Source organism: Peromyscus leucopus, chromosome 2 (genome assembly GCF_004664715.2).
Source record: "Peromyscus leucopus breed LL Stock chromosome 2, UCI_PerLeu_2.1, whole genome shotgun sequence".
Lineage (NCBI taxonomy): Eukaryota > Metazoa > Chordata > Mammalia > Rodentia > Cricetidae > Peromyscus > Peromyscus leucopus.
This window is the reverse complement of record NC_051064.1, coordinates 138,789,258-138,812,561: the sequence shown is the minus strand read 5'-3', so window position 1 is coordinate 138,812,561 and position 23,304 is coordinate 138,789,258. Positions and strand designations below refer to the sequence as shown.

Sequence of the window (23,304 nt, the reverse complement as noted above, 5' to 3'; positions counted from 1 at the left end):
CCTACCTCCTACGCAATTCTAGATCCTCTCACATTGCCCCCTTCTTACACAGGAGGAAACAGAAACTTGGAGAGAAGTCTCAGGGTAGCTTTCCATGATGTGTACAGGAGAGTTGTACATGGATATCCTCCTCCCCTACAAATCAGGGCATGCTTCAAACTAACAGTGTGCATGGCCCTGTGATCCCCCCCCCAATATCTATCTCCTGACAGAGACTTCTCTCTCTATGACATGGACCCCCAGCAAGGAGGATTTGATGGTCCTTTGCAAGCTGAAGAAAAAGTGTCCATCCTGCACAATTGCCATAGAAATACCAAAAGATGTCCCTGAGGTAAGTGACCGGTCAACCTCTCTCACCTCGCCAGTACACACACAGCAGGTGAGGGCAACAAACCAGGGCTGTGCCAGGGCCCTTCCATGAGCCCATCCTAAATCCCCAGGATTTATGACAAAGATGGCAGGCTCCAGTTGGTCCAGGACCAATGAAATAGCAGAAAGTGGTGTCATTTGGGGCCCCCGTTGTCAGGAGTTGAACTAAAGATCTACCCAGGTGAGCAGGACAGAAAAGCACAGACATGAAGCCACAGGTATGGTGGCGCACGCCAATAATCCCATAACTTGAAAATTGGAGGTAGGAAAGATCTGGAATAGTTATCTTGCGCTATATAACAAGTTTGAGGCCAGCCTGAGCTACAACATGAGACCCTGCTTCAAAAACAAACAGGCGGGCTGGAGAGATGGCTCAGAGGTTAAGAGCACTGACTGCTCCTCCAGAGGTCCTGAGTTCAATTCCCAGCAACCACATGGTGGCTCACAGCCATCTGTAACGAGATCTGGTGCCCTCTTCTGGCCTGTAGTCATACATGCTGTATACATAATAAATAAATTAAAAAAAGAAAAAAAACAGGCAAAGAAACAGTTGGTAACCTCAGAGGACCCTCTCCAAGTCCAGAAGAAGGGAGTCTCTCCTGACTCACTCCTCATCTGCAAAGAGGGAAGACTGATTTGTGCCTTACATGACAGCTAGTGGCTTAAACAATGTCACAGCCATGGGACATGGACACAGGTGCTTGGGGACAGGGAAACATAGTTTACCCAGAGCAAGACACATGCTGCTTCAAGAGGAAGTCAAGCGAGCTGGTGTCGGCTTGCTACTATATTGCGAGAACGAACAGCTCTCATCCTGCCCAAGGATGCAGCCCGGCCAAGGGGCTGCTCTGCTGTAACCCATTGGTCCAGGTGGGACTGGAAGGGCAGGCCATAGGGATATTAGCGCATCACCGATCAGAGGACAGAGTGGGTGGGGGCAGATTAGATGGGGCAGGGTAGTCAGAGAGCAATACCTTACCTCCTAGGGCAAAGGTCAGTGGTGGCCAGCAGGAACAAAAACCTAGGCTCCTGAGATGAGAGGATAAGGATGGGCTAGCCTGGAATAGGGGTTTGTTAATGAGCCTTAGCACCTGGGGGCCATAGGTGAGATCAGAGAGGAGGAGAGGAAGAGAGAAATTTATCAGGCATCCACGTGTGCAGCCCCAGGGAATTACATCTCTTGCTTCATGTTCCCTACAGAGTGCCCCTGGGATCTGGCTGCGTTTTCAGATGGGTACACAGAAGCCAAGGCTTCAGTCCTGGGCGTCCAAGGCCACACAACGAGAAAGGATCACTATTCTTCCTCTCTCCCCTTCCCTTCCCTTCTCCAATCCGCACCACTCTATTTTCTTTTTCTTTTACCTTTTGTGGGCAGGGTCATATGTACCCCGGGCTGGCCTTGGACTCTTGATCCTCCTGCCTCCACCTCCCAGGTGCAAGCATCACAGATGTGCACCATCACATCTGGCTCTTGATCATGCCGGGGATGGAATCGAGGCCTTTGCTCAGAAAGCACTCTACCAACGGAGCTACAGCCTGCTTCACACCCTATTCGGTGGCCTCCTATGGCTCTTAGAATAAAGGCAAAACTCCCACCTAAGGTCTACAGCCTGCGAGGATCTCAGGTTCTGGCTCTGTCACCCTGCTCAGCCTCATTGCACAAGAGGCCCCCGCCCTCATGACCCTGTGTCCTAGTGACTGTTTTTTCCCCTTGTTTTTCTTTTCTCCCATTTATTTATTTATCTATTTATTAATGCATGCTTTTCACATTCCCTTAAACCACAGGGCCTTTGCACACACTATTTTCTGACCCCATAAGGCTTCCCTTCCCACCATGTCAACACGCCCTCTCCTCAGATCACACAGCACCTCCTCTGCAGGGAGCCTTCTCTAAGCTCCCAGGCTGGGGCATGTCTCCTGTGACAAGAGGCATTTGTCACTAATGCAACTTTATGCTTCCTCTGGCAGTCTGCTAAAGTTCACCCTTACCTTTGTGTTTCATTGTGTTAAACAGTAGTTATTTGTGGAGTGCCTACTATGATCCAGGCCCTATCCAAGGTCCTGCAGGGTCAGGAGAAAGCATGCTATGTCTGATCCCCACATTCGTGGAATTCAGGGTTCCAGGGCAGGAAGTGAAAAAGACACGGTCTAGACAAAGGTGTGGAGGAGGGAGGAAGTGGAAGCTGTGTTCTAGGACTTCCTGTTTGGCTGAGTGGGAAAGGCACAGAGGCAAAGGCTAGCTGGCAAAGCACACCAGCGTTCTGTGGGGAAGGCTGAGCCTCTCCATGGAGTAACAGGCAGCCATGGAGGGTCTGAGGCAGAACTGTGACCTGTCTAGACGTAAGTGTCAGAGACACAGCAGGACTATGAGGAGGAGGAAAAGCAGGAGGGCACAGGTGGAAGCTCCACCTTTATCCAGGTGAGCATGTGGCCTGGCCAAAGCTATGGAGGGAGACAGATGCAAAATGGTACAGAGAAGGTAAGACAGAATTGACGGAGGAAGAGAAATGTCCATCAGCACCTCGGATCCCACACCGATAACCCCTAGCTGGGGTCTGGAGGAACAGCAGACTCTGGGACTCTGGAGTTGGGCTCATTTCCAAAGACAAGGAAGGCTTCCTGTGCTTTCCCAAGGTGCCCCGGTTGCCTGGTGGGCTGGGGGACACAGCCAGAGCCTCGGCTGAGTCTCCTTTCTGTCTGAAAAGTATGCCGACTCCACATTCCACTCCCAACAGGGCTTTCTGACTTTACCATAAAAGTGCTTGCTCCGTGCCCGAGGGCAATCTCATGCCCTACTGTGAAAGTACAAATAGAAAAACCTAGCATGAAACCTCAAGGGGCCAGCTGATGCTGGGCAGGCGGGTGAGGGACCGAAATGTACTTGGCCCTTAGCCAGGCTGGACACTGCTGGCTGCTTACATCTGTCCATCCATCCATTCACTCCCTTACATATTCATTTCTCTCAACTATTCCTTTTCTTTAAAGTTTTATTATTATTATTGTTATTTTTTTTCAGACAAGGTCTCTCTATGTAGTTTTGGCTATTCTGGAACTCTCTATGTAGACCAGGCTAACCTCAAATTCCCAGAGATCCACCTGCCTCTGCCAAACAAGTACTGGGATTGAAGGCAGCAACCACCACATCTAGTCCAAAGGTTGTTTTTTTAAAAAAAATTAAAAAATCGTATTTACTTTATGAATGTTTTGCCTTCATGGATGTGTGTGTACCATGTATATGTGTGCCTGGTGCCCACAGAGGTCAGAAGAGGTCACTGGATCCCCTGAAACTGGAGTTACGGATGGTTGTGAGCCACCATGTGGGTGCTGGGAACCCAACCCAGGTCCTCTGCAAGAGCAACCAGTGCTCTAAACCCCCGAGGCATCTCTCCAATCCCCTAGAGATGACTTTTCCTTTTTCTTTACACAGATGTGTGTGAGGCTGCCCTCAGAGACCAGAGGGCATCAGATCCCCTGGGGTGGGATCACAGGTAGTTGTGAGCTACCGTGTGGGTGCTGGGAAGTGAACGCCAGTCCTCTGCAAGCGCAACAGGTGTTCTTAGGCACTCCAGCCCCTGCCTCCGATGACTCATTTCATTCTTTTACACTTAATTATTTAATTACTGTGTGTGCCTGTACCTGTACCAGGGTGTGGATTTGGAGGCTACAGGAGAGTTTGTAAGAGTCAGGGTCTCTCCTTCCACAGCGGGTCCCAGGGATAGAACTCAGGTTGTCAGGCTTGGTGGCACGCGCCTTTGCCTGCTGAGCCCTCTTGCTGGTCCCCTCCTTACTGCTTTTGCAAATGCCTGCATGCCAACTACGTGCTAGCCCTGTGCTGGGGGGGGGGAGGGTTCAGCGGGGGACGAGGCAAATACAGTCCTTGCCTTCATGGAGCATCTGGCTAGGAGGAGGGGGCAGGAGGAGTAAGACAAAAATACAACCTGTGCAGAGAATGCCAAGAACAGCTAAACAGCGGGGGGGGGGGGGGGGCAGGAACCCAGTGCCAGGAACTCGAACCCCAGCTCCTCAGAGATGAAGGCAGGAGTACGCCGCCGAGTGTGAGGACTGCTTGAACTGAACTACAGAGCGAGTTCAAGGCTAGCCCAGGCAACTTCGTGAGACCCTGGCTCAGAATCCAAAGTAAAAGAGGGCTGGGGGAGGGGGGCAGGGCGGGGTTGGGGATTTAGCTCAGTGGTAGAGCCCTTGCCTAGCAAGCACAAGGCTCTAGGTTCGGTCCTCAGCTCTGGAACAAAAAGAAAAAAGAAAAAAAATAGGGCTGGGGCTGGAGCTCAGTGGTAGAGTACTTACAAGGCATGCACGAGGGCCTGGGTTTAGTTCTCAGGCACACAACCGCACCCCCCATGCCACGAAGGGGACAGAGACTGGGAGGTGAGGGCCCAGTTTGAATCCAGAGAGAGCATCTCTGAGATGACCTCTGAGTGTAGACTCAAAGGAAATAGCTGCTACGCAGATGTTTTCACAGCTGTGACTGTTGCTCAGTTCTCCTGCCTTACAGACAAGAAAAGGGTGTCTTGACTGTACCCAGGCTTGGAGTTTGCCGCCGCTGCCGCCGCCGGGGAAGCCAGAACGACCATCCCTGCCAGCCTGCCACCCATCTTGCCTCTCTCCCTCGCTAAACCCAGCTTTCTAAAGCCCCACAACGACTATGGCCAATCAGCAGGTAACAGGGGAGTATGGAAGGCCCAGGAGGACTGAGGAGGAGGGGATGATCAGGGACGCTCTGTGCCCACTGTGGACCTTCTGAGCTCATTCGTGTTGACGAGGATTTGAGTGGGATGGATCTATATGCCGCATCCTAAATCCTTAGGTGGGCAGAAGAAAGGGGAAGGATTTATACCATCACAGCCAGGCCACAAGGCGGACACCATCCACGGGGGACCAAGAGGAACCCCCTATCTACTCAACCCAACCCAGTTCTGGAGAGGTGACTCGGTGCTCTCAGAGCTGGTAGCCACTGCCGTAAACAGTTCTGGCCGCTCCACGCAGCAGTGGCCCTAGTGTCCTCTGGTATGTGGCTGAAGCATCCGCTCCTCAGGAGCTGAGAACTGAGTTGAAGGGGGCAAAAGGGGACTGTCCCTACCCTACCCTTTCCCCTCCCTCCTCCCACATAAAGGGAAACATCTCCTCCTCGTTAGAAAAATGACTCATTTTCCTTGGAGGGCTGAGGCAGAGCAAGTCAGGCTAGGGAGCCTCCGGGTCACTATCCACCTTCCCCCCAGCTGGGGCTGAGGTGGCTCTGGACCCTGGGAAGTCGGAGGGAAGGGACAGACAAGCAGAGAGAGGGTGCTGCCTCGCCTCTCCTTACCCAATTCCGCATGTGTCACTGGGTGTTGCCCACACTGCTCAATTAGAACTGACTGAGAAGAAAAATTCCTCAGGACTTTCCTGAGTGAGGTCTGTGGCTGACTCACGACGCGGGGCACCAAAGAGAGAAGAGCCCGCCTCGGGGGAGGGCCCAAGATCTCAGGAGAGATGTGCAAGTGTGTCGTGTCTGGGATTCTGCTTTCTTCCTAAAACTGCACATCATGGGCAGCTAATGGCTCAGCGGGTAAAGGCGCTGGCTATGCAAGCCTGAGGACCTGAGTTCAATCCCCGGAACCCACGCAAAGGCGGAAGAAGAGAACGGATTCCACAAAGCGGTCACCTGACCCCCACATGTGCCCTTCTCATCACACACACACACACACACCATAAATAAAATAATTTTTAACTTTATTATTATTACTATTATCATATGCTCGTTGGTGTTTTGCCTCCATTTTTGTGTGAGGGTGCCAGATCCCCTGGAACTGGAGTTACAGACTGTTGTGAGCTGCCAAGTGGGTGCTGGGAATTGAACCCGGATCCTCTGGAAGAGCAGTCAGTGCTTTTTTAACCACAGAGCCATCTCTCCAGCCCCAAATAAAATAATGTTTAAAGTCTTTTAAAAAGCAGTAGACAGGCAGCTGTAGAATTGGTTCAGTGGTTAGGAGCACTGGTTGCTCTTGCGTGGACCTGGGTTCAATTCCTAGCACCTACATGGCTGCTCACAACCATCTGTAACTCTAGTCGCAGGGGATCTGATGTCCTTTTCTGACCTCCGAGGGCACCAGGCACACATGGTATACATAAATATGTATGTAGGCAAAACAAACAAAATAATAAAATAAATAAATCTTTGGGGGAGGGAAAGCGATGGACTGCCAGAGGCAATTCTGTGTTTGTCATTGGCTAACACTGAACCTTAGCCGTCTCTCCCTGGGGACCATGAGAGTATGAGTTAGCCCCGGGACTGTCCACCTGCACATAGCACAGCCCTGCCAGGGGCTCCTTCCCTCCCTTCGCCCCTTCCTGAATGCAACTATGGGAGCCAGGGCACACGCTGTATCCTCTGGGAAGTTCCTGTCACCAGGATGCCCTAGCACGGGTCTGGGCTACCTCCTCCTTCAGCTCTGAACTGGCTTACACCCGCCTGCAGTCTCCACAGCTCCCGGCAGCCTTCGCCTCCTCCCTCTGACCTCCCAGCAGTGGCCTTCCTGACCCAAGCAAAACACCAGTGGCCTGGAAGATGGATGCTCCTCGTGGCTGTCAAAGCACTCATTGAGAACCCTGACACCTCTCGGCCTTGGGACTTGGGCATGTTCCCTCACTTCTCCGGGCCTCAGTTTCCCCTTGTAAAAACGGAACACACGCCAAAGAGTCCCAGTTACTCAGAATGCTGGGGCAGGATTCCTGGAGCCCAGGGGTTCAGGACCATCCCAAGCATTACAGCAAGACCTTTTTTATTTTTTTATTGGGGGGGGGGTAGGACCTATCTCTTTTGGGCTGACTGTGTATGGAACAAGCCAATGTATTTGCCACTTAGCTTGGGGCTTGGCTCAGTGTTAATTCTCAATAAATCATGGTTCCATCTCTGCTCCCTGGAGCAGACTGGAAACAAGGCGGCGGCGTGGGGGGGGGGCGTGGGGGGGGCAGTAAGAATAAGTGGCATTAAGGGTCCTGGCTGCTGTCCTCAGGTGCCAGGTGAGGTTTAAGGACACCCTGGCTTCAAGAGCCATCAGGGGTCTGTCACTATTCACCCTCTTTGCAAAGTTGATATCCTTTGTCCTGATGCAATGATGCCCCGAACAGAGCCTCCCCACCGGCCCACAGGGGATGGGGACCTGAAGCTGGGGGGCACTAAGCTGTAGTTCCTCCAGTTCCTCAGCCTGCCTCATTTCCTTCCACCCCACGTCCTCCGCCAACAATAGCCACTTCTCCATCGATGGAGTTGCCATGCATAGCTCCCTGAGCAGAAATCCTCACATGGGGGAGGCTGGGAGCCGTGGGGGAGGGGAGCAGAAGGGAGACCGGGAGTTACATGTTCTGAGCACCTACTAAGCATTAGGCAGCTGTCAGAATACAGGACCCTGGGAGGTTGAGGGAAGGGGAGGCGAGGGGTTCCTGGTCTCCAAGCAAGAAGGGAAGCTGGTTCCCAGAGCATGGAACCTGGGTCCAGGGACGGGGACAATCCCAGTGGCAGAGGGACAGCAGCCTCAGGACCTGGTGAGAAGGAAGGGGGAACCCCAGAGAGAGCTGATGGGGGGGGGGGATTCCCAACTGTGGCTCCCAGGAAGGAGTGAATGCCCCAAGGGAAGGAGCAGCTTCCCAGTTGAACATTCTGGTAACCAAGCCCTCAGATAACAGTGGCCAACGAGGCCCAACCAGGAAAGAGGGCGGGAACAGAGAAGTGGCTGCCAGGGTCTTCCCACTCTGGAGAGTCAGATGAGGGGCTGTCTTAGCCTCTGAGGAGACGCCATAGGCCCAGACTTCGGTCCTGCAGCTCCTTTCTGTGGCAGAGGCATCATGGTAGACCCCTTCCCATCCCCCAGGGAAGGGCTATTTGCACACTGTGGAGCTAGTGGCCATCTCCACTTCTTGTGGACCTCCCAGGTCCCAAGGGTCTCTCCAGGGTCAGAGAGGTCACAGGGAAAGAATCTGGAGGTCAGAGTGCTGCCCTCCCCCACTGGCTGCTTCAAAGACAAAACCTCGGTCTTCACCGCCGCTGCATTCCCTGCCTTGAAGTCCCAGGCGCTGCAGGGATGGGGGGAGTGGCGGGGAGCCACCAGAGGCCTGGAAGAGGACTCCAGAAAAGCAGCTGCCAGCAATGTGGATCCCAGTCAGGGGTTGGCTGGAAGGCCTGGGAAGGGGGGCTGTCTTCCACCCAGCATCTGGGCTCCGCTGCTTCGGCTGTGACACCAGCCACTCACACAACCCTTCTTGGCTCCCGACGGCCACCTGTCAAAGCAATGGGCTGGATCTCACCCTGCCTCCATCAATCACAATGCTATGCCCTGTCAACTCCATCCCCCCATATCTGTCCTCCCCCTCCACCACCTTGCCAATCCCAGGCATGACCCCTCTCCCAAGCCATCTCTGCCCATGGGCCAGAATGAGCAGGACAGAATGCAAGGGAGATCTTGTCACTGCCCAGCTGGCGATCCTTCCAATTCAAGGGAAGCCTCCGCTCTGCCAATTTTCGCTCTCAGGGCTTAAATACGACCTTTGGTATTGAAGAAATCAAGTCTGACTTGAATGTATACAAGGCTCTGCGTTCATTGCTCTGGGGGTTAAGTTCAAAGCTCTCACCTGGCTTATATGGCTTTCCAGGGCCCAACCCCTGGCCACCTCTTGGCCTCACCCTAGGTCACTCTTACTATTGATTCCGGCTCCAGGGAACAATACTATATAGGTCACCTACCTCAGGGCTTTTACACATGCAAATATTCTTTTGGCCAAGAGCCTATGTGAGCTATCTCTCATTAACGTTTAACCCACCCTTCTAACTTCTCCAAACAGGCGTCTCCCATCAGGGAGCAACCTTTCTGCCCCGGGGTAGGATGGCTCCTCAGGCACGATGCTGACAGTACACACCGCTCTTTATTAGACAGCCTGCCTGTGGTTAGCACATACTGGCCGGCACCATCACTGTTATTACCTATTTCTGTGGAGGTGCGTGCGGTGTGTGCATGTGTGTGTGTGTACGCGTGCGTGTGTGTGCGTGTGCAGGTCGGACATCCCCAGGACAGAACTCACACTGTCTGTCAGGTTTGGCGGCAAGCGCCTTTACCCGCTGAGCAATCTAGGCGGTCCTTCACTGTCACCCTACACTCTGCTCTAGCCGTGGTTGGCGGAGTGGAGTCTGTGTCTTCCAGACTCTGTGCGGAAGGCAACAGGGAGCTGGGTAGCCTTGGCAGCTCAGGGATACAGGTTTTCTCTCCGCTCAGCCACTGAATTAGGTACATTTCTTGATGATGCAATCAAATGCTGGACCAAGAGCAACTGAAGGGGGGCTTACAGTTTAAGGCAGGATACAGGGGCTCAGATGCTCAGTGGTTAAGAATATGAACTGCTCTTGCAAGGACCCGAGTTCAGTTCCCAGCACTCACGTCAGGCAGCAGACAACCACCTGGAACTCCAGCTCCAGGGTGAGTCAACATCTCTGGCTTCTGTGGGGTCTGCACGTATGGGCACACGCACTCGTGTGTGTGTGTGTGTGTGTGTGTGTGTGTGTGTGTGTGTGTGTGTGTGTTGTGTGTGCACACACACACCCAGCAGGAAGGCAAGAGTCAGGGCAAGTGGCAGCTAGTCACATTGTATCCAGGGTCAGGAAGACTTGCTCCGCTTGCTTTCTCTTTTTAATTCAGTCTGGGACCTCCAGGCCATGGGATGGCGCTGTCCACATTCAGGTTAGCTCTTCTCACCTCAATTAACCCAATGTAGAAACTCTCTGACGGACATGATGAGTTTTGCCTGCTAGATGATTCTGCATCTCATTAAGCCGACAGTCAGGATTAAGTAGTAAAGCTGGCTTTGGGGAAATTGCCCAAACTCTCTGAGCCACTGTTTCCCCAGCTGACTGAAGATTCCCAAGGTCTTCATGACTGTTAGAAACCTCTCTCAAGATTCCCTAAATTCTTCGCATCATTTCCCCCAACTGGGTGATATTCTGATGGTGGAAATGACGAAATGGAACACCAGGGAACAGTGCTGGGCCACGAGCAGCTCTGTAACCAATTGGAGTTCCCCAAGGGAGACCTGTCACCCCCCCAAGGTGAGAGTCAGGGAGTCTGCTGGAAAGGCAGGCTTCTGAACCCCACTCAAGCCCTAATGAGTCAGGATCTCTGGAAAGAAAGTAAAGATGCCCTGGTAGCCAGTATCCCTCTTACTTGTCCTCTCACACACCCGAGAACCTGAGAAACCCATACAGTCTGCTCCCATGGTCCTGAAATCCCAGGGGGGTGGGGGGTGGGGGGCTGGGGGCAGGGCTGGTGCAGGCTGTCAACACTGTCCACCAGAAAGGTGCAGGGCCCGTCACATCCCAGGTTTTTCCTACTAGCTTAAAAGCACGGCACAAGTCTCAGAGTTGGACCTGTCCAGGGCCAGGGTCCAGTTCTTCCACTTTCGTAGGCCTGTGACGTTGGACACTGGGCTCATCAGTTCAGAACCACCTCCCCTGTGTCTATGGGCAGCTAATGACTTTGTTGTTATGAGGAGAGGAGGTGCTGGGCATGGGGCAGAGGGTCCCTGCAAACCAGAACAGGAAACACTCTTCTGTAGCCACAGGCACTCTAGGGGTGGAGTCAGTGAGTCCTGGGGACACCCCAAGTCCTAGGTATCTACAAAGGCAGAGACTCTCCCTGGCAGAGGGGCAGGAGTTTTCAAAGGACAGAGGCAGAAGGTAAAAGAGAAAGCAACTGGTGAGTTGCCCAAGGCTCTGTGGAGACCAGGACACAAGTCCCATCTAGCTGAGCATGCCGCGTGGGTGAGAACAGACTCTGGAGCCAGGCTGTCCAGGGTCTGGCTTTGCCACTCCTGGCTCGGCCTAACTGGTAGACTTCAGGAGCCAGCTCGAACACCAGATCCCTGGGCCAGTAAGTTACCCATTCCTCTGGTCCTTCAAAGTTGCCCACACACCCACACAATACCATCCAACAACTTCCCCGCTGGCTTGTCTGGCGCTCCCACAGGGCTCTCACTTCCTGGAGAACCCCACGCCTGGCACTCAGCAGATGTTAGTTCTGCTAGAGTGGCACCATTTTCCGCCTTCTAAGTCTCCCCCCGGCCCCCCACTTCTAAATGCATCTATCCTGAACCCCATTCCTGCCTCCAGGGCAGCGCCTGGGGTTGCTAGGGTTTGAACTTTCTGATTCCTTTCCCCCGGGGTCTGAATCTGCTCATCCCAGAGCTGTGCTGAAAGGAAATTTCAGGAGACCCGCTAGGACTTTCTTCCCATGGCAGGTGAAGCAGAGTCCACACAGCTGTCCGGACAGAATTACTGGGGGTGGGGGTGGGGGCATGGGGGTGGGGGGGGGTAAACTGCAGAAGAGCAATGGACAACACGGTGCTTAAGGACTTGGGCTCAGGAGACCACGAGATGGCTCGGCCAGTAAAAACACTTGCTACCAAGCCTAACAACCTGAGTTCAATCCCCAGGGTCCACATGGTAGAGGAAAACAGATTCCTACACACTGTCTTCTGCCCTCCACACACAGACCTGACACACAATAAGCACTTGGACTTTGTAACCAAAACACCCAAGTTCAAATCCAGGTCCTGAGACTAGAGAGATAGCTTAGCACTTGCTACTCTTGCAGAGAATGTGGGTGCAGTTCCCAGAACCTACTCGGTGGTTCACAACCATCCATAACTCCAGCTCCAGGGGAATCTGATGCCCTCTTCTGACTTCCACAGGCAGCAGGCACCCATGTGGTGTACATGCATCCATACAGGCAAAGCACTCATACACAAAGAATAAAATAAATAAATCCAAAGAAAAATTTAAGCCGGGCAGCGGTGGCGGCGCACGCCTTTAATCCCAGCACTCAGGAGGCAGAGGCAGGCGGATCTCACTGAGGGATGGAGCTGCAGCTGCTACCTCAGGGACTGGAAGGATGAGTCTCAGAGAGGAAAACTCGCCTGAATCGAGTCCTTCACACATCAGTAGCATATATGGGGTTAAAGCTCCCATCAATGCATGGCCCCCTGCTCGCGACCACTAGGCCACACTGCCACTAAGGGGTGCAATGCAGGATGCGGCAAGCCACTCTGTTTTCACTCTGGCGTGACCCTCAGTGCCTGCCTGCTTGCCACTGAGACACAGCTCCAGCCACCTCAGCCTTGTTTGTCTATGTGTGTGTGTGTGTGTGTGCGTGTGCGTGCGTGCGTGCGTGCGTGTGTGTGTGTGTGTGTGTGTGTGTGTGTGTGTCCGTCTTTCTTTCTCTGTCTTCCTGTCTGTGTATGTTGAGGTGACGGTGAAAACTATGGGCCTGCATCGGGGTCTCTCAATTATAACGGAGAAGCAAAATCAGACAGGCCGCCAACAAGGATCTTCTCACCTCCCATCTACCTGCACTCTCAGGCTTGGACAGCAGCATGGGGACAAGGACAGCCACCTCCAGTTCTCCAAAGACAGAGGGCAGGGGCTCGGGAGGTGCTTCACTGGGTGAAGAGTTTGCCTTACAAGCAAGCAGCCCTGAATTCTAGCCCGCATAAGGAACGCTGTGGGTGGGGTTGCTGGAGCCATGACTTGCTGCTCTTGCAGAGGACTGGGGTTCGGTTCCTGGCACCCCTATGAGGCAGCTCACGACCACCTGTAACTCTACTTCCAGGGGATTCAACGTCCTCCAACCTCTGTGGGCGTCGAGATGCACATGGTGTACATAAACTCATGCAGGCAGGCAGGCCGTCCGTCAGGCAGGCAGACAGACAGACACATAGAACTTTAATTAAAGAAAGAAAAACTGGGCATGGTGGTGCACACATGTAATCCCAAAGCTAGGTAGGCAGAGACAGGCAGATCTCTAGGACTGGCTGGCCAGACAACCTAGCTGACTCATCAAATTCCAGGCCAGTGAGGGATTCTTTCTCAAAAAAACGAACAAAAAAGGAATGGAGGGTAGAGAGTGATTGAGGTACAGCACCCAAGGCTGTCCTCTGGTCTCCATGTGTCCACAAGTGTGCGCGCCTGTGTGCACACACGCAAACACACACAAGCACACTACTTAGGTCAGAACCATCACAACAGAAATAGTCCCCATCAGTAAAGACTTGCCCTGTGCACTGCCTACAGGCCTGAGAACTTGACATCTGCCCTCAGCCATGTTCCACAGCGGAAGGTGTTAACCATCCTATGTTAGAGAAAACCAAGGCTCAGAGATGCTCGTTCACCAAAGGACCCAGCTGGGACTCAGTGACAGGTGAGACCAGAACCCATGCCTGTTGGCTCCGGGAGCCACATTCTGAACAGAAAGATCAGGATCAGGACCCTGGATCGGGTTCTAAGACACAATACTGAACTTGCTGTGTGGCCTGGGGAAGATTCTTGTCCTTTCTGGGCCTGTTTCATTTTTATTTTTTGGTTTTGGTTTTATTTTTTGATGCGTGTAAGTATGATATTGACGGTGTACATGTATGTGGTATGTGTACACACATGTGTATGTAGGTACATGCTCCCATGTATGTGTGGAGATCAAAGGAAGACATCAGGTGTCCTGCTCTATCGTGATCCACCTTGTTCCCTTGAGGCAGGATCTTTCACGGCACCAGGAGCGAGGCTGGCGGCCAGTAAGCCCTGTGAGCCTCTTGTCCCTCAGAACACTGGGGTTACAGATGAGTGCTAGACCACGCCCCTCTTTCTACGTGGTACTGGAGGCTGAACTCAGGTCCACACGCTTTGAGCAGCAAGCATTCTGATCCACTGACTGTTTCCCCAGCCCTCTTTCTAGTCTTTGTCTCCCCAAGAGGAAGTACGTCTAGAGGACGCCTACGTCCCATTTCCAGAGAATTCTGTGAACTCTCTTGGCCTCGTATGTCTCCCCCACCCTGCCCCCTGTTCCTGGAAGTTCAGGAAGAAGTCCACTGACCACCTAGACACTCGAGGAAAAAGAAGTGCCACCCAGGAACCACAAAGCCACAGGAATGCCCAGAATAGAGCAATAGCCGAGGGCACAGAGCTGGCTGTCCCTTAGCCACGGCTGCTCCTGCCCTCATTTCTCAGTAGGCAGGAAATGTAAAGACAGGGGAAGCAGGCTCAGGCCCTCGGGGTTTCTGGGAGCCACGTGGTGAGTGCTGGGTCTCTAGGGAGAATGGCAAGGCTGGGTTCACATGTAGGTTTAAGATGGGTCCGCCTAGCTGGTGATGACAAGTTCAGCCCACTGAGCCTTCCGACCAGGAACGGTGGTCTAGAAGCACTTTGCATGACCATCCTCTACCCCCTCTATTCCTAAAGTACCTAAAACCTAGCCTCTGGAGACACAAGCACAGCCATGCCCTTAGGCCTGAGCGCATCTATTGCTGGACACAGCCTCTCTGCCTCGTTACTGCCCCCTTCAGTCTATCTCGCACATAACAGCCAGGGCCTTTCGAAAACAAACCCAAAGGAGTCGCTGCACTGAAGACCTCCAGGGACTTGACATCGCTCTTGGAATGAAATGCCCATTCTTCACTTCCCCTCCAGATAAGGCTCTCACAACTGGCCCCTTTCCTGTCAACCTCCTTCTTTACCTTCCCGAGGCCTCTGCTCCTCCAATCCAGCCACCTCCCACCTTAACATGCCCAGTCCTTTGGCTCTCTGCACCTCCTGTTCTTTCTGCCCCAAAGTCCTCCTCCACATCTTTACCCTGTTGCCCTCTTCCCAACCTTCTGCTCTGGCTGCCAACTAGAGCCACCACATCACAGCCATTTTCCCGTGCCACCCTGCTTTGCTGTCTTCCTTCTCTCTGAAATGATGTCGCTGGCAAGTGGGTCTGCCCGAGGTGTCGGGACTTTGCTCCACTGGACCTGAGCTCCTTGCAGGCTGGGATTTGACGACCACAGAGCTTTTGTCCTTTGGATGAGTTGGGACCTCATTTGGCTTTTACGACCCTGTAGGTGAAGATGGGGTGAAGTGCCCGAGGCCAGAGCCTGGGAGTGCTAAGAGCACACACCCAGCCTGGCCTGATGCCAAGACCATCTCTTCTAAACCTGCTGGGGTGGGGCAGACTTAGAAGGAGGCTATCAGGAAGGGGACCGAGAGAGGAGAGCCATCTTCTCTCCCGGGGCCTCGTGTAGAGGTACAGGGTAGTCAGGGCTAAGAGATTATCTTGGCTCAACCCTGGAGATAGGAAGGCCCTACTGGCGGGAGCAAGTGGTCCCCAAATAGGGAGACCACCAGAAGCCAGTGATGGGGACCTTCTATCCACATGATGCTTCGCAGAGGGGGGTGGGAGACTCAGGCTGGGGGAGGGGAAGCTAGGAGCCTAAGTCATGTAGACAATCAGTGGCAAGACAGACTCGAGGGTGAGGGGTCCCCTCCATGGCCAGAACCCCTTTTCTAACCTGAGAAACACCAGGTGCAGTGGAATCCAGGGCTGGCAGAATGCAGCAAATCCAGGGTTTGCCAGGCCCCAAGGGCAGGGGCAGGGCTATCAGGAGGAGCCAGGCTGAAACAAACAGGCCCTGGAAGCACGTTCTAGGCCAAGCACCGGGCTGGTGACAGGGAGGGGGACGGTATGCTCTGAAATGGAACATCTACGTCAGAGGATGGTGTGGCAGCCACATAAGTCAGACACGTATGGACATGAACAAGAATGTCGCATCGGGTCCAAACTGAGAGCAACCCAAATGTCAGTCACAGATATTTAAAAGTTTATCTACTCAACATGACACAACTCGGCTTAACAAAGAGCAGATTCTGGAACAGGCACCAGGAGCAAAGTCCCTCCGAGGCACTCAGTAGTGACCAAAGCTGATGGGAACCAGGCCCCGAGGAGCTTGTAAGAGTTGACACTGATAAAGTTCAAACCAGGCGACAGAAAGGACAGCCAGCACATCTGGGACAAGGGAGCTGGAGAATGGCATCCATCTTGGTCCAAATGTTATGCAGAGGAACACCGTGGCAAAACCAGGCTGAGTAGGATGTGTGTGTCCTGGGGACGTTGCCTATGCTTATGGGAGTCCATGATCTCGGTCACCGGTGTCATCTTATCACCGTTGGGCAGTGACAGTGACAGAAGCTGAGCTCTGTGGAATGCCTGGACTCCCCAGCACTGAGTTGGGCTTTGTGGAACCCCTGAACTCCCAAAAACTGAGCTGGGCTTTGTGGTGCCCCTGGACTCCCCAACACTGAGCGGGGCTCCTGAAACAGGATCTGTTCTAACTCTAACTCTTGCAACTACTGTACAAAAAAGTTCCAATAGTTCCACACTAGAGAGGAAACTAAGCTCAGAGAGAAGGCATAGAGCAAAAAGAGACCCAACAAAAGGGGATGGAGGCATAGCTCACTGGGGAGAGTGCTTGCCTAGCATGCATGAGGTCCTGGGTTCAATCCCCATCACTGTGTAAACCTGGTGTGATGGTACCTGTAACCCCAGCACTCAGGAGGCAGAAGTAGAAGAAACAGAAGTTCAAGGGCCCCCACTTCAACTACATAGAGTGATCTAGACTACACAGAATGATCCAGGCTAGCCTGGGCTACATAAGACCGGATCTCAATTAATTAACTAAGTAACTTTTAAAAAGTGATAGAACCAGATTAGATCCTGGGTTTGCTGGGCTCCAAGACCGACTCCTGAGACTCAGTCAATCCCCAGGACCCTGTTTTGCCCTGCCCTGCCTTCACAGGCTGTTCACTCACAAGCCTGCCAGCGCCACCTACGGTCCCTCTTCTCGGGGCAGAGGGGACTGGACTACTCACATGCTCAATAGACTCACTTCTGCAAAATAACTGCTTAGGAAATGCGTCCTTCCTCCCTCTCCATGAGCTGCCTCAACCCTCTGCACCCCTCTTCCCACCACACGTCATTGTGGTCGTTCCAGTCCTGGACCTCAGCCCATTCATCAGGAGCTCCACCGTCTGACTGGGGGGGAGGGGGTTCCTAGTCAAGCCCAGGGCTCCCCCAGCCCAGCTCCTGACCTCAGAGCACCGGGAGGCCTTGAGGTTACAGTCCCCACCCTTGGCGGCAGTTCCCAAGTGACGCAAGCCAGCGTCTGGATTCAGAGAATCATAAAACATTTCTTTGGAATAACAAGGGCTTCCACGGCCATTTCTCCTGTCTCTTCCTGTGCCAGCTCTGCTGAGCATGCTCTCCTCGCTGACCATCCAAAACAGGGGCTGTGGGACCCCCTCCTCAGGGCACAAGGCCAGAGCTCAAGGGTAATATGAAACATGCCCCCCATCCCCTGACAGGGAAATGGTAAAGCTAGGTACAAACAAGGCCCACACAAAGCTAGGCTGGCTAAGCTTACTGCTCTACAGGGGGTGCCTACAAATTGTCATGGAGTGTTCCAGCCATGTCATTTTGCAGATGGGGAAACTGAGGCCTAGGAAGGACGAGTATCTTATTGGGGTCTTTGCACTTGGCCTTGGTTCTCCTGGAGCATTTGCAGGGGCAGCAGATGGGAGGGGGAGGCTCTGGCTCCAGGCAGAAGTAAATATTGACATGATGTGTTTACACTGTAACCCGAGTCCTCCTGGCTGCCGCCTACACCCGCCTTGGCATCCCAGCCAAGAAGGCAAAGGAGCAGGCCAGGAGGTGGGCTTGGAGAAGCCTCTTCTGGGCCAGAGGCTGGGCCACCTACACACAGGGAGCACGTGGTCTGAAATCCCAGGACACCTCAAGTCAGGGGGCCTGGGTAGTGCCAGGCAGAGTGACTGCCACAGAAGCCAGGGTGATGGATGGGAGGTCTGGATTGGGTTCCAGACCTAGCTCAGCCACTCTACAGCAGTGGGACCAGAGAATAGTGAGCAAAGGCAATCAATCCTGTCAAGGGAACCAGGCCACCAGCCTTTCAGCCTGGCCAGCGTCCAGTCCCAGCAGCCCCCAGTACCTCTGCCTGTTGCCCAGTGGTCCTGCTCCCACCCCCAGGGGCTTTCTCAGGAAGGCTAAATGAGCTAAATGAAGTGGCAGCCAGGGGCCAAAGGCTCTTGCTACCTAGTTCAAGCCCTCAGCTCCCAAAGTGAACTCGGGACATCGGCTTTCACAAGCTCAGACTTAAGAAGCCTTGTCCCTGGGTTTGAAGAGAAGATTAAAACATGTAAGGGCCTGGGGGTAGTGGGGTGGGTAGGAGCCATCACTCTAAACTCCTGAGTGGCTCCCGACTGTCCTTAGAATCAAGACCCAAACCCCTCGCATGACCCTCCCCAGGTGCACTTGCTCTGGCCAGCTGCCAGACATCATCCTTGGCACCCCTCATGAGCAAGTGCCTTCCCAGAGGCCAGCTGCCTCACCTTGCATGCACAGCTCCCCATGGTCTGAAGCCCCTCCTGGTCCCACTCTCACTTCTGTGCTGGTGGAGACTGAGTTTTGAGTTTCGCTATGCATCCCTCAGCTGGTCTCAAACTTTGGGCAACCCTCTTGCCTCCGTTTCTTCAAGGTCAGGGTTACAGGCTTGCATCAGGAAGCCGGGGCTCCACTCACTCATTCTTCAGGCCGTAGCTTGAAGACTGAAGAATGTCATGGTCTCAAGGAGCCTCTTCAGATCCCCAGGCCAGGTTCCCCATCCCCATCCCCCCACATCTCCATAGCAACAGGAACTGCGCTTGTCATTTCCTGCCCATAGGCTTGCCTATCAGACTGTGGCAGAGACATGTCAATCTCAGCCACACTGACCACAGCCCCGGGCCTTGTGCTGTCCCAGGCCGACTTGGTGGGTGCGTGAACTGACAATGGCCAGGTGCACACAGTCACTGCAAGTGGACATGAGCAGATATGCAAAAACAATTAGCTGATGGTCCCCCTCCTTGTAGCCATCGCCTGCTCTCCAAGCCCCCCACTCCGATAGGATGCAAGTCTCTGTAATTCTATCTTAGAAACTGCAATCATTCCTTCCCAGAAGGCAACAGCAGCTTTCTTTACCAAAAACTGGGGCAATTCAACGAAACATGAGTAACCATCACTGCTCGGCTACTTGGCCAAGAACAAGTGTAGGGACATGAATAATCCAGTGTAACCCAGTTTCTAGCACAGGCCCGCTGCCCGGGGCAAGGTGGCCAGCACCGTACAATCAGAACTCCTCACATTCTGTCTTCAAATAAGAACACTGTCCCTTGTGTTTTTAATAATTTCTGCATGTTCCCATGTCGGTACCCTCACAATGACATCCTCAAAAGCAGAGTACATCTGCCCCTCACGGGTGGGAAGGAAGCAGAGAGAGGGAGGATGCCTGACCTGAGGTCACACAGCAAACTGAAGGGACATCGGGATTCAAATTTGGGCTCTGGATCTTGTCTGCCACTCAACCTCTGTCCAGTGAAGATCTCCCTCCATTCGACAGTGGTCCAAACGCAGTCGCCCTCCCCCAGTGTGGAATGTGAAGGATTGGTTCACAGGACACCACCAGAGCAGTGTGGGAGTCCAGGCTGTCTCCTTCCCTTCAGCCCCTCTGCCTCGTTAGTCCTCCTAGTACCTAGCAGGCTCGTGCCGTCTCCATACTGCTTAGCTGTGCCCCTGGACCACCTCCCTCCTATATCTGCGCCTGCCGCAGGGTGGTGTGAGGACATCTGGAGGTAGGAAGATATAAAAAGCCTCTTGGGAGTCCTCATCCCACAGCTTGGGCTGAGGGTGTGGGGGCGCTTCCGACAGGAGGCCATTAAGAACCATGCTGATTCTCTGCCAAGAGGTTAGGGACCTGGGTGGAGAGCTGGGAGTACCAGGGAGATCCAGCGCCAACAACAGGAAACGGCCTGTATAGGGCAAAGGAACCCCATTAGGAACCTGGGAGGCAGAGGAAAACTGGGCCCTGCTGGAGGGGTGGGACGCTGGATTTAAGACTCAGAGTGAAGTAGCCCTGAATCTCAGCCCCTCCTGGGAATGATGGCAAAGGAAGCTTTAGGGGAACCCAAGGAGGCCTGGCTTCAGTCCTCACCCCACCCACTCATGGTACATCAACACTGTGCGTCAGCGGACTACAGCCCCCCCCCCCCCAGCAATCAAGGCCTCTGCTCTCTCTGTCCCTGCTATTTCCAAAGCCTGCCTCGTCCCCTCTCACCTGCTCCCACATACCTGAGTGGCAAACAGCCCTATTCTGGCTCTGTCCTGAGTATCCTGTGTCCTCACACCTCTGGTCCAGTATCACACAGGATCCCCCTAACTGGAACATGCTTTCCTATTCAGATTAGATCGGCTTAATGACTCCCATCTCTCAGCCAGAATGGAACACTTGCTGGGCATGACATAGCCACCTCCCTGAAGGACGTGACACCTGGCCTGAGGATGTTTAGGGATGGGTAGAAGCCCTGTCAACACATGGTTTATGTCACTTTTTCTTCCCTTGTACAAGGTCTAGCACAGAGCAAGCATCCCGTAAGTCTCTGTTAAACAAGAAACAGGACATTCTCTTTAAGTATCACTGTCATCTTCTCCTAAACATGATAAATATGAATGGCTCTTCCAGACCAGAAAATAGGTTGTATGGTTAGCAGAACTTCCTAATTTGAGCTCAAGGTTATAAAAGAGAGTAAATGGTATTCCAAACACTCTCACTTGGGTTTATCTCAGCCTGATCCCCACACCATCCCAGGAGACAGGAACCATCATCACCCATCTCATTGATGAGAATGCACGATGGGCTTCTAATACAGCCTGACCAAAGTCCCTGCAGGGACGTGAAGGAGCTGGGATTAGAACCCCAATCTGTTTGGGGACAAAGTCTACAGTCTTTCTGATGGGCTGGGAGGCTTTTCCGGTGTTAGCTGGAGATGGCCCAGCCAGCTGAGAGCAGTTGTTACTCCTGCAGAGGACCCTCGGGGGTCATTCCATGCACCTACACGGTGGCTCATAACTGTTACTCCAGTTCCAGGAGCTCCAACACTCTCTTCTGGCCTCAGTATGTACCGGGCACGCATGTGTTATTCTTATATACACGCAAGCCAAGCATTCATACAAATAAAATTAAATTTTAAAAAAATGTTACCAAGGCAGAGTGGATGGTTAGTTGGTTTGTTTGAGCCCGGGCTGCCCTTGAACTTACGATCTTCCTGTCTCAGTCTCCCAAACACTGGGACCAGCGGCATGCACCACCACACCAGACTTTCTGGTGCTTTGTAAGGAGGAAAAGGCGTTCTCTTTGTGAGCAGCTCAGGCCAGGGGAGGTACAGAGAGAGGATGTGTAACCTCAAAGTCTTTCCCTCTTTTATTGCTCTCTCACATCCTCAGACTTTAAATCAAGAACTGGTCCACAGGTGATGCATTCCCCAGCCATGAAACTATCCAAGCAGCACATTCCTGGGAGGTTCTTAATGGGGGAGGTAAGTCGGGTCCAAGATGATCTCTGGCCACCTTGGGGGCAAAATTAAGTCATCAGTCTCTACAGGAACAAGTGATGTCTCGTGGGAAAGATGGCAGTGCGTAAGAGAGGAGAGTCAGAGGACAGCGGAAAGGGGTATCTAAGGGGAACGTATGTTCCTACCAGTGGAGGGAGGGGAGGGCAGGGGTCAGGAGCTGGGGTACAGGGGCTGGGTGGCTGGTCCTGGAGCTGTCACGGCAGCCTTTTCAGCTCTGTGTACCCCTCCATTTCTCACTGAACCCCTCAAGCTTGGAAGTGACATCATAGAGGTAGGCAAGTCTCTGGGACCAACCGCAGAGAGCCCAGACAGATCTCAGGCCAGACAGGGTGCCTTGGATCCAGTGCACAGGCCAAAGAGCCAGCTCTAGAGGAGGCAATCAGAGGTCCACAGGGAGAGAAGCACACCTGGCATGTGATGGAGGCAATAACAGGCCCTGGAAAGGCAACCTGAAGCCTTGGCTCTGGGCCAGAGACAACTCACCTCCCAGCTCTCAAAAGCAACTGGATTAGATGGATGTCACTCCTGAGGCTTAAGCCCCCAACGAAATCCCCTCCCTCAAGGATCCCCTTTACTCTGGTGCTTTTGCCCAAAGGAGTCAGCACTTGGCCCCTCCTCTGAGGAGATGCTGGGAACACCAGATAACTCGCAGAACCTCAGACCGTCCCCTCCTCTCTGTGCCACCCCACCCCATGAGCCACAGTAGGATCAGCAAGCAGTAGGAGAAAAGTATTCAGTCTCCCAGGATGTACAGAGCGTTCTCGAACCCCAAACCCACTTGAGCTCAAGGCCAGCCGAACCCTGACATCTCTGAATCGACCCGGCCTGGCTGCCCAAGGTCTCCACGCCAAACCAAGCTCAGAGACCTACACATACCCCAAACCTATCTCACCAACTGTCACCCCCCCCCCAAAAACCCAACGCGCCACCCTAAGTCTTCCACGCAAGGCCAGAACTAGCAGCCCAGAACCAAGGTACTCGCGGCCCGAACGACCCCCGGCTCCAAGCCTGAGTACAGCGGGTCGCGGGCCGCAGTTGCAGGGGACGCCCAGCCCCCCGCGAGCCGGCCAGGATGCCACCGCCGCGCTACTGCTGGGACCGTCGGGGCTGCACGGAGCCCCGGCGGGCTGCGGGCGTACTCACCATTGCTCGCGGGCTCCGAACGACCCGGCTCTGGCTGCGCCTCCCGCTGGAGCTCCGGCTTCGGCTTCGGCTGCTCGGCGATGCGATGCGCTCTCAGCTCGCACGGCGCGGCTAGCTGCCGGGGCGGCGCGCGCTGCTCGGGCGCCTAGGCCAGGGGGCGGGGCCCTCCGCGAACCAATACCGAGGCGCGGGGGCTGCGGGCCCAGGGAGCAACAGCCAATCAGGCGCGTAGGCCGGACTCCCCGGCCCCCTTAGGCTTCTTAACCCGTGGCATGCTGGAGAGCAGGAGACCCTGGCTGTCTGGGTTGCCGGCGGGTCCAGGAGCGCGCGCCCAGTCCTGTAGCTCCGGATGCCTAGACTAGACCTCACCAGGACCCACTTCTAGGGACAGATGGAGCCGGCGACAGGTCCACCTATGCCCAGTTGGGGCTCTGGGAGTCTTGGCGACCTTTGTCTCCTGCCTGGCGCCTGCACTGGAGTATGACCCTGATCGC

At 53.9% G+C, this 23,304-nt stretch overlaps 1 protein-coding gene across 1 annotated transcript in view; it reads right to left on the bottom strand.

Annotated features, from left to right (window-relative positions):
• Positions 1-22,932, bottom strand: part of Ece1 (endothelin converting enzyme 1) — a 100,443-nt gene extending 77,511 nt beyond the window's left edge. Inside the window, exon 1 of the mRNA XM_028875358.2 lies at positions 22,811-22,932. Coding sequence (XP_028731191.1) covers positions 22,811-22,813 — 3 coding nt within the window. The 5' untranslated portion in view covers positions 22,814-22,932. The remainder of the gene's footprint in view (positions 1-22,810) is intronic.
• Positions 22,933-23,304: the final 372 nt, after the last annotated feature.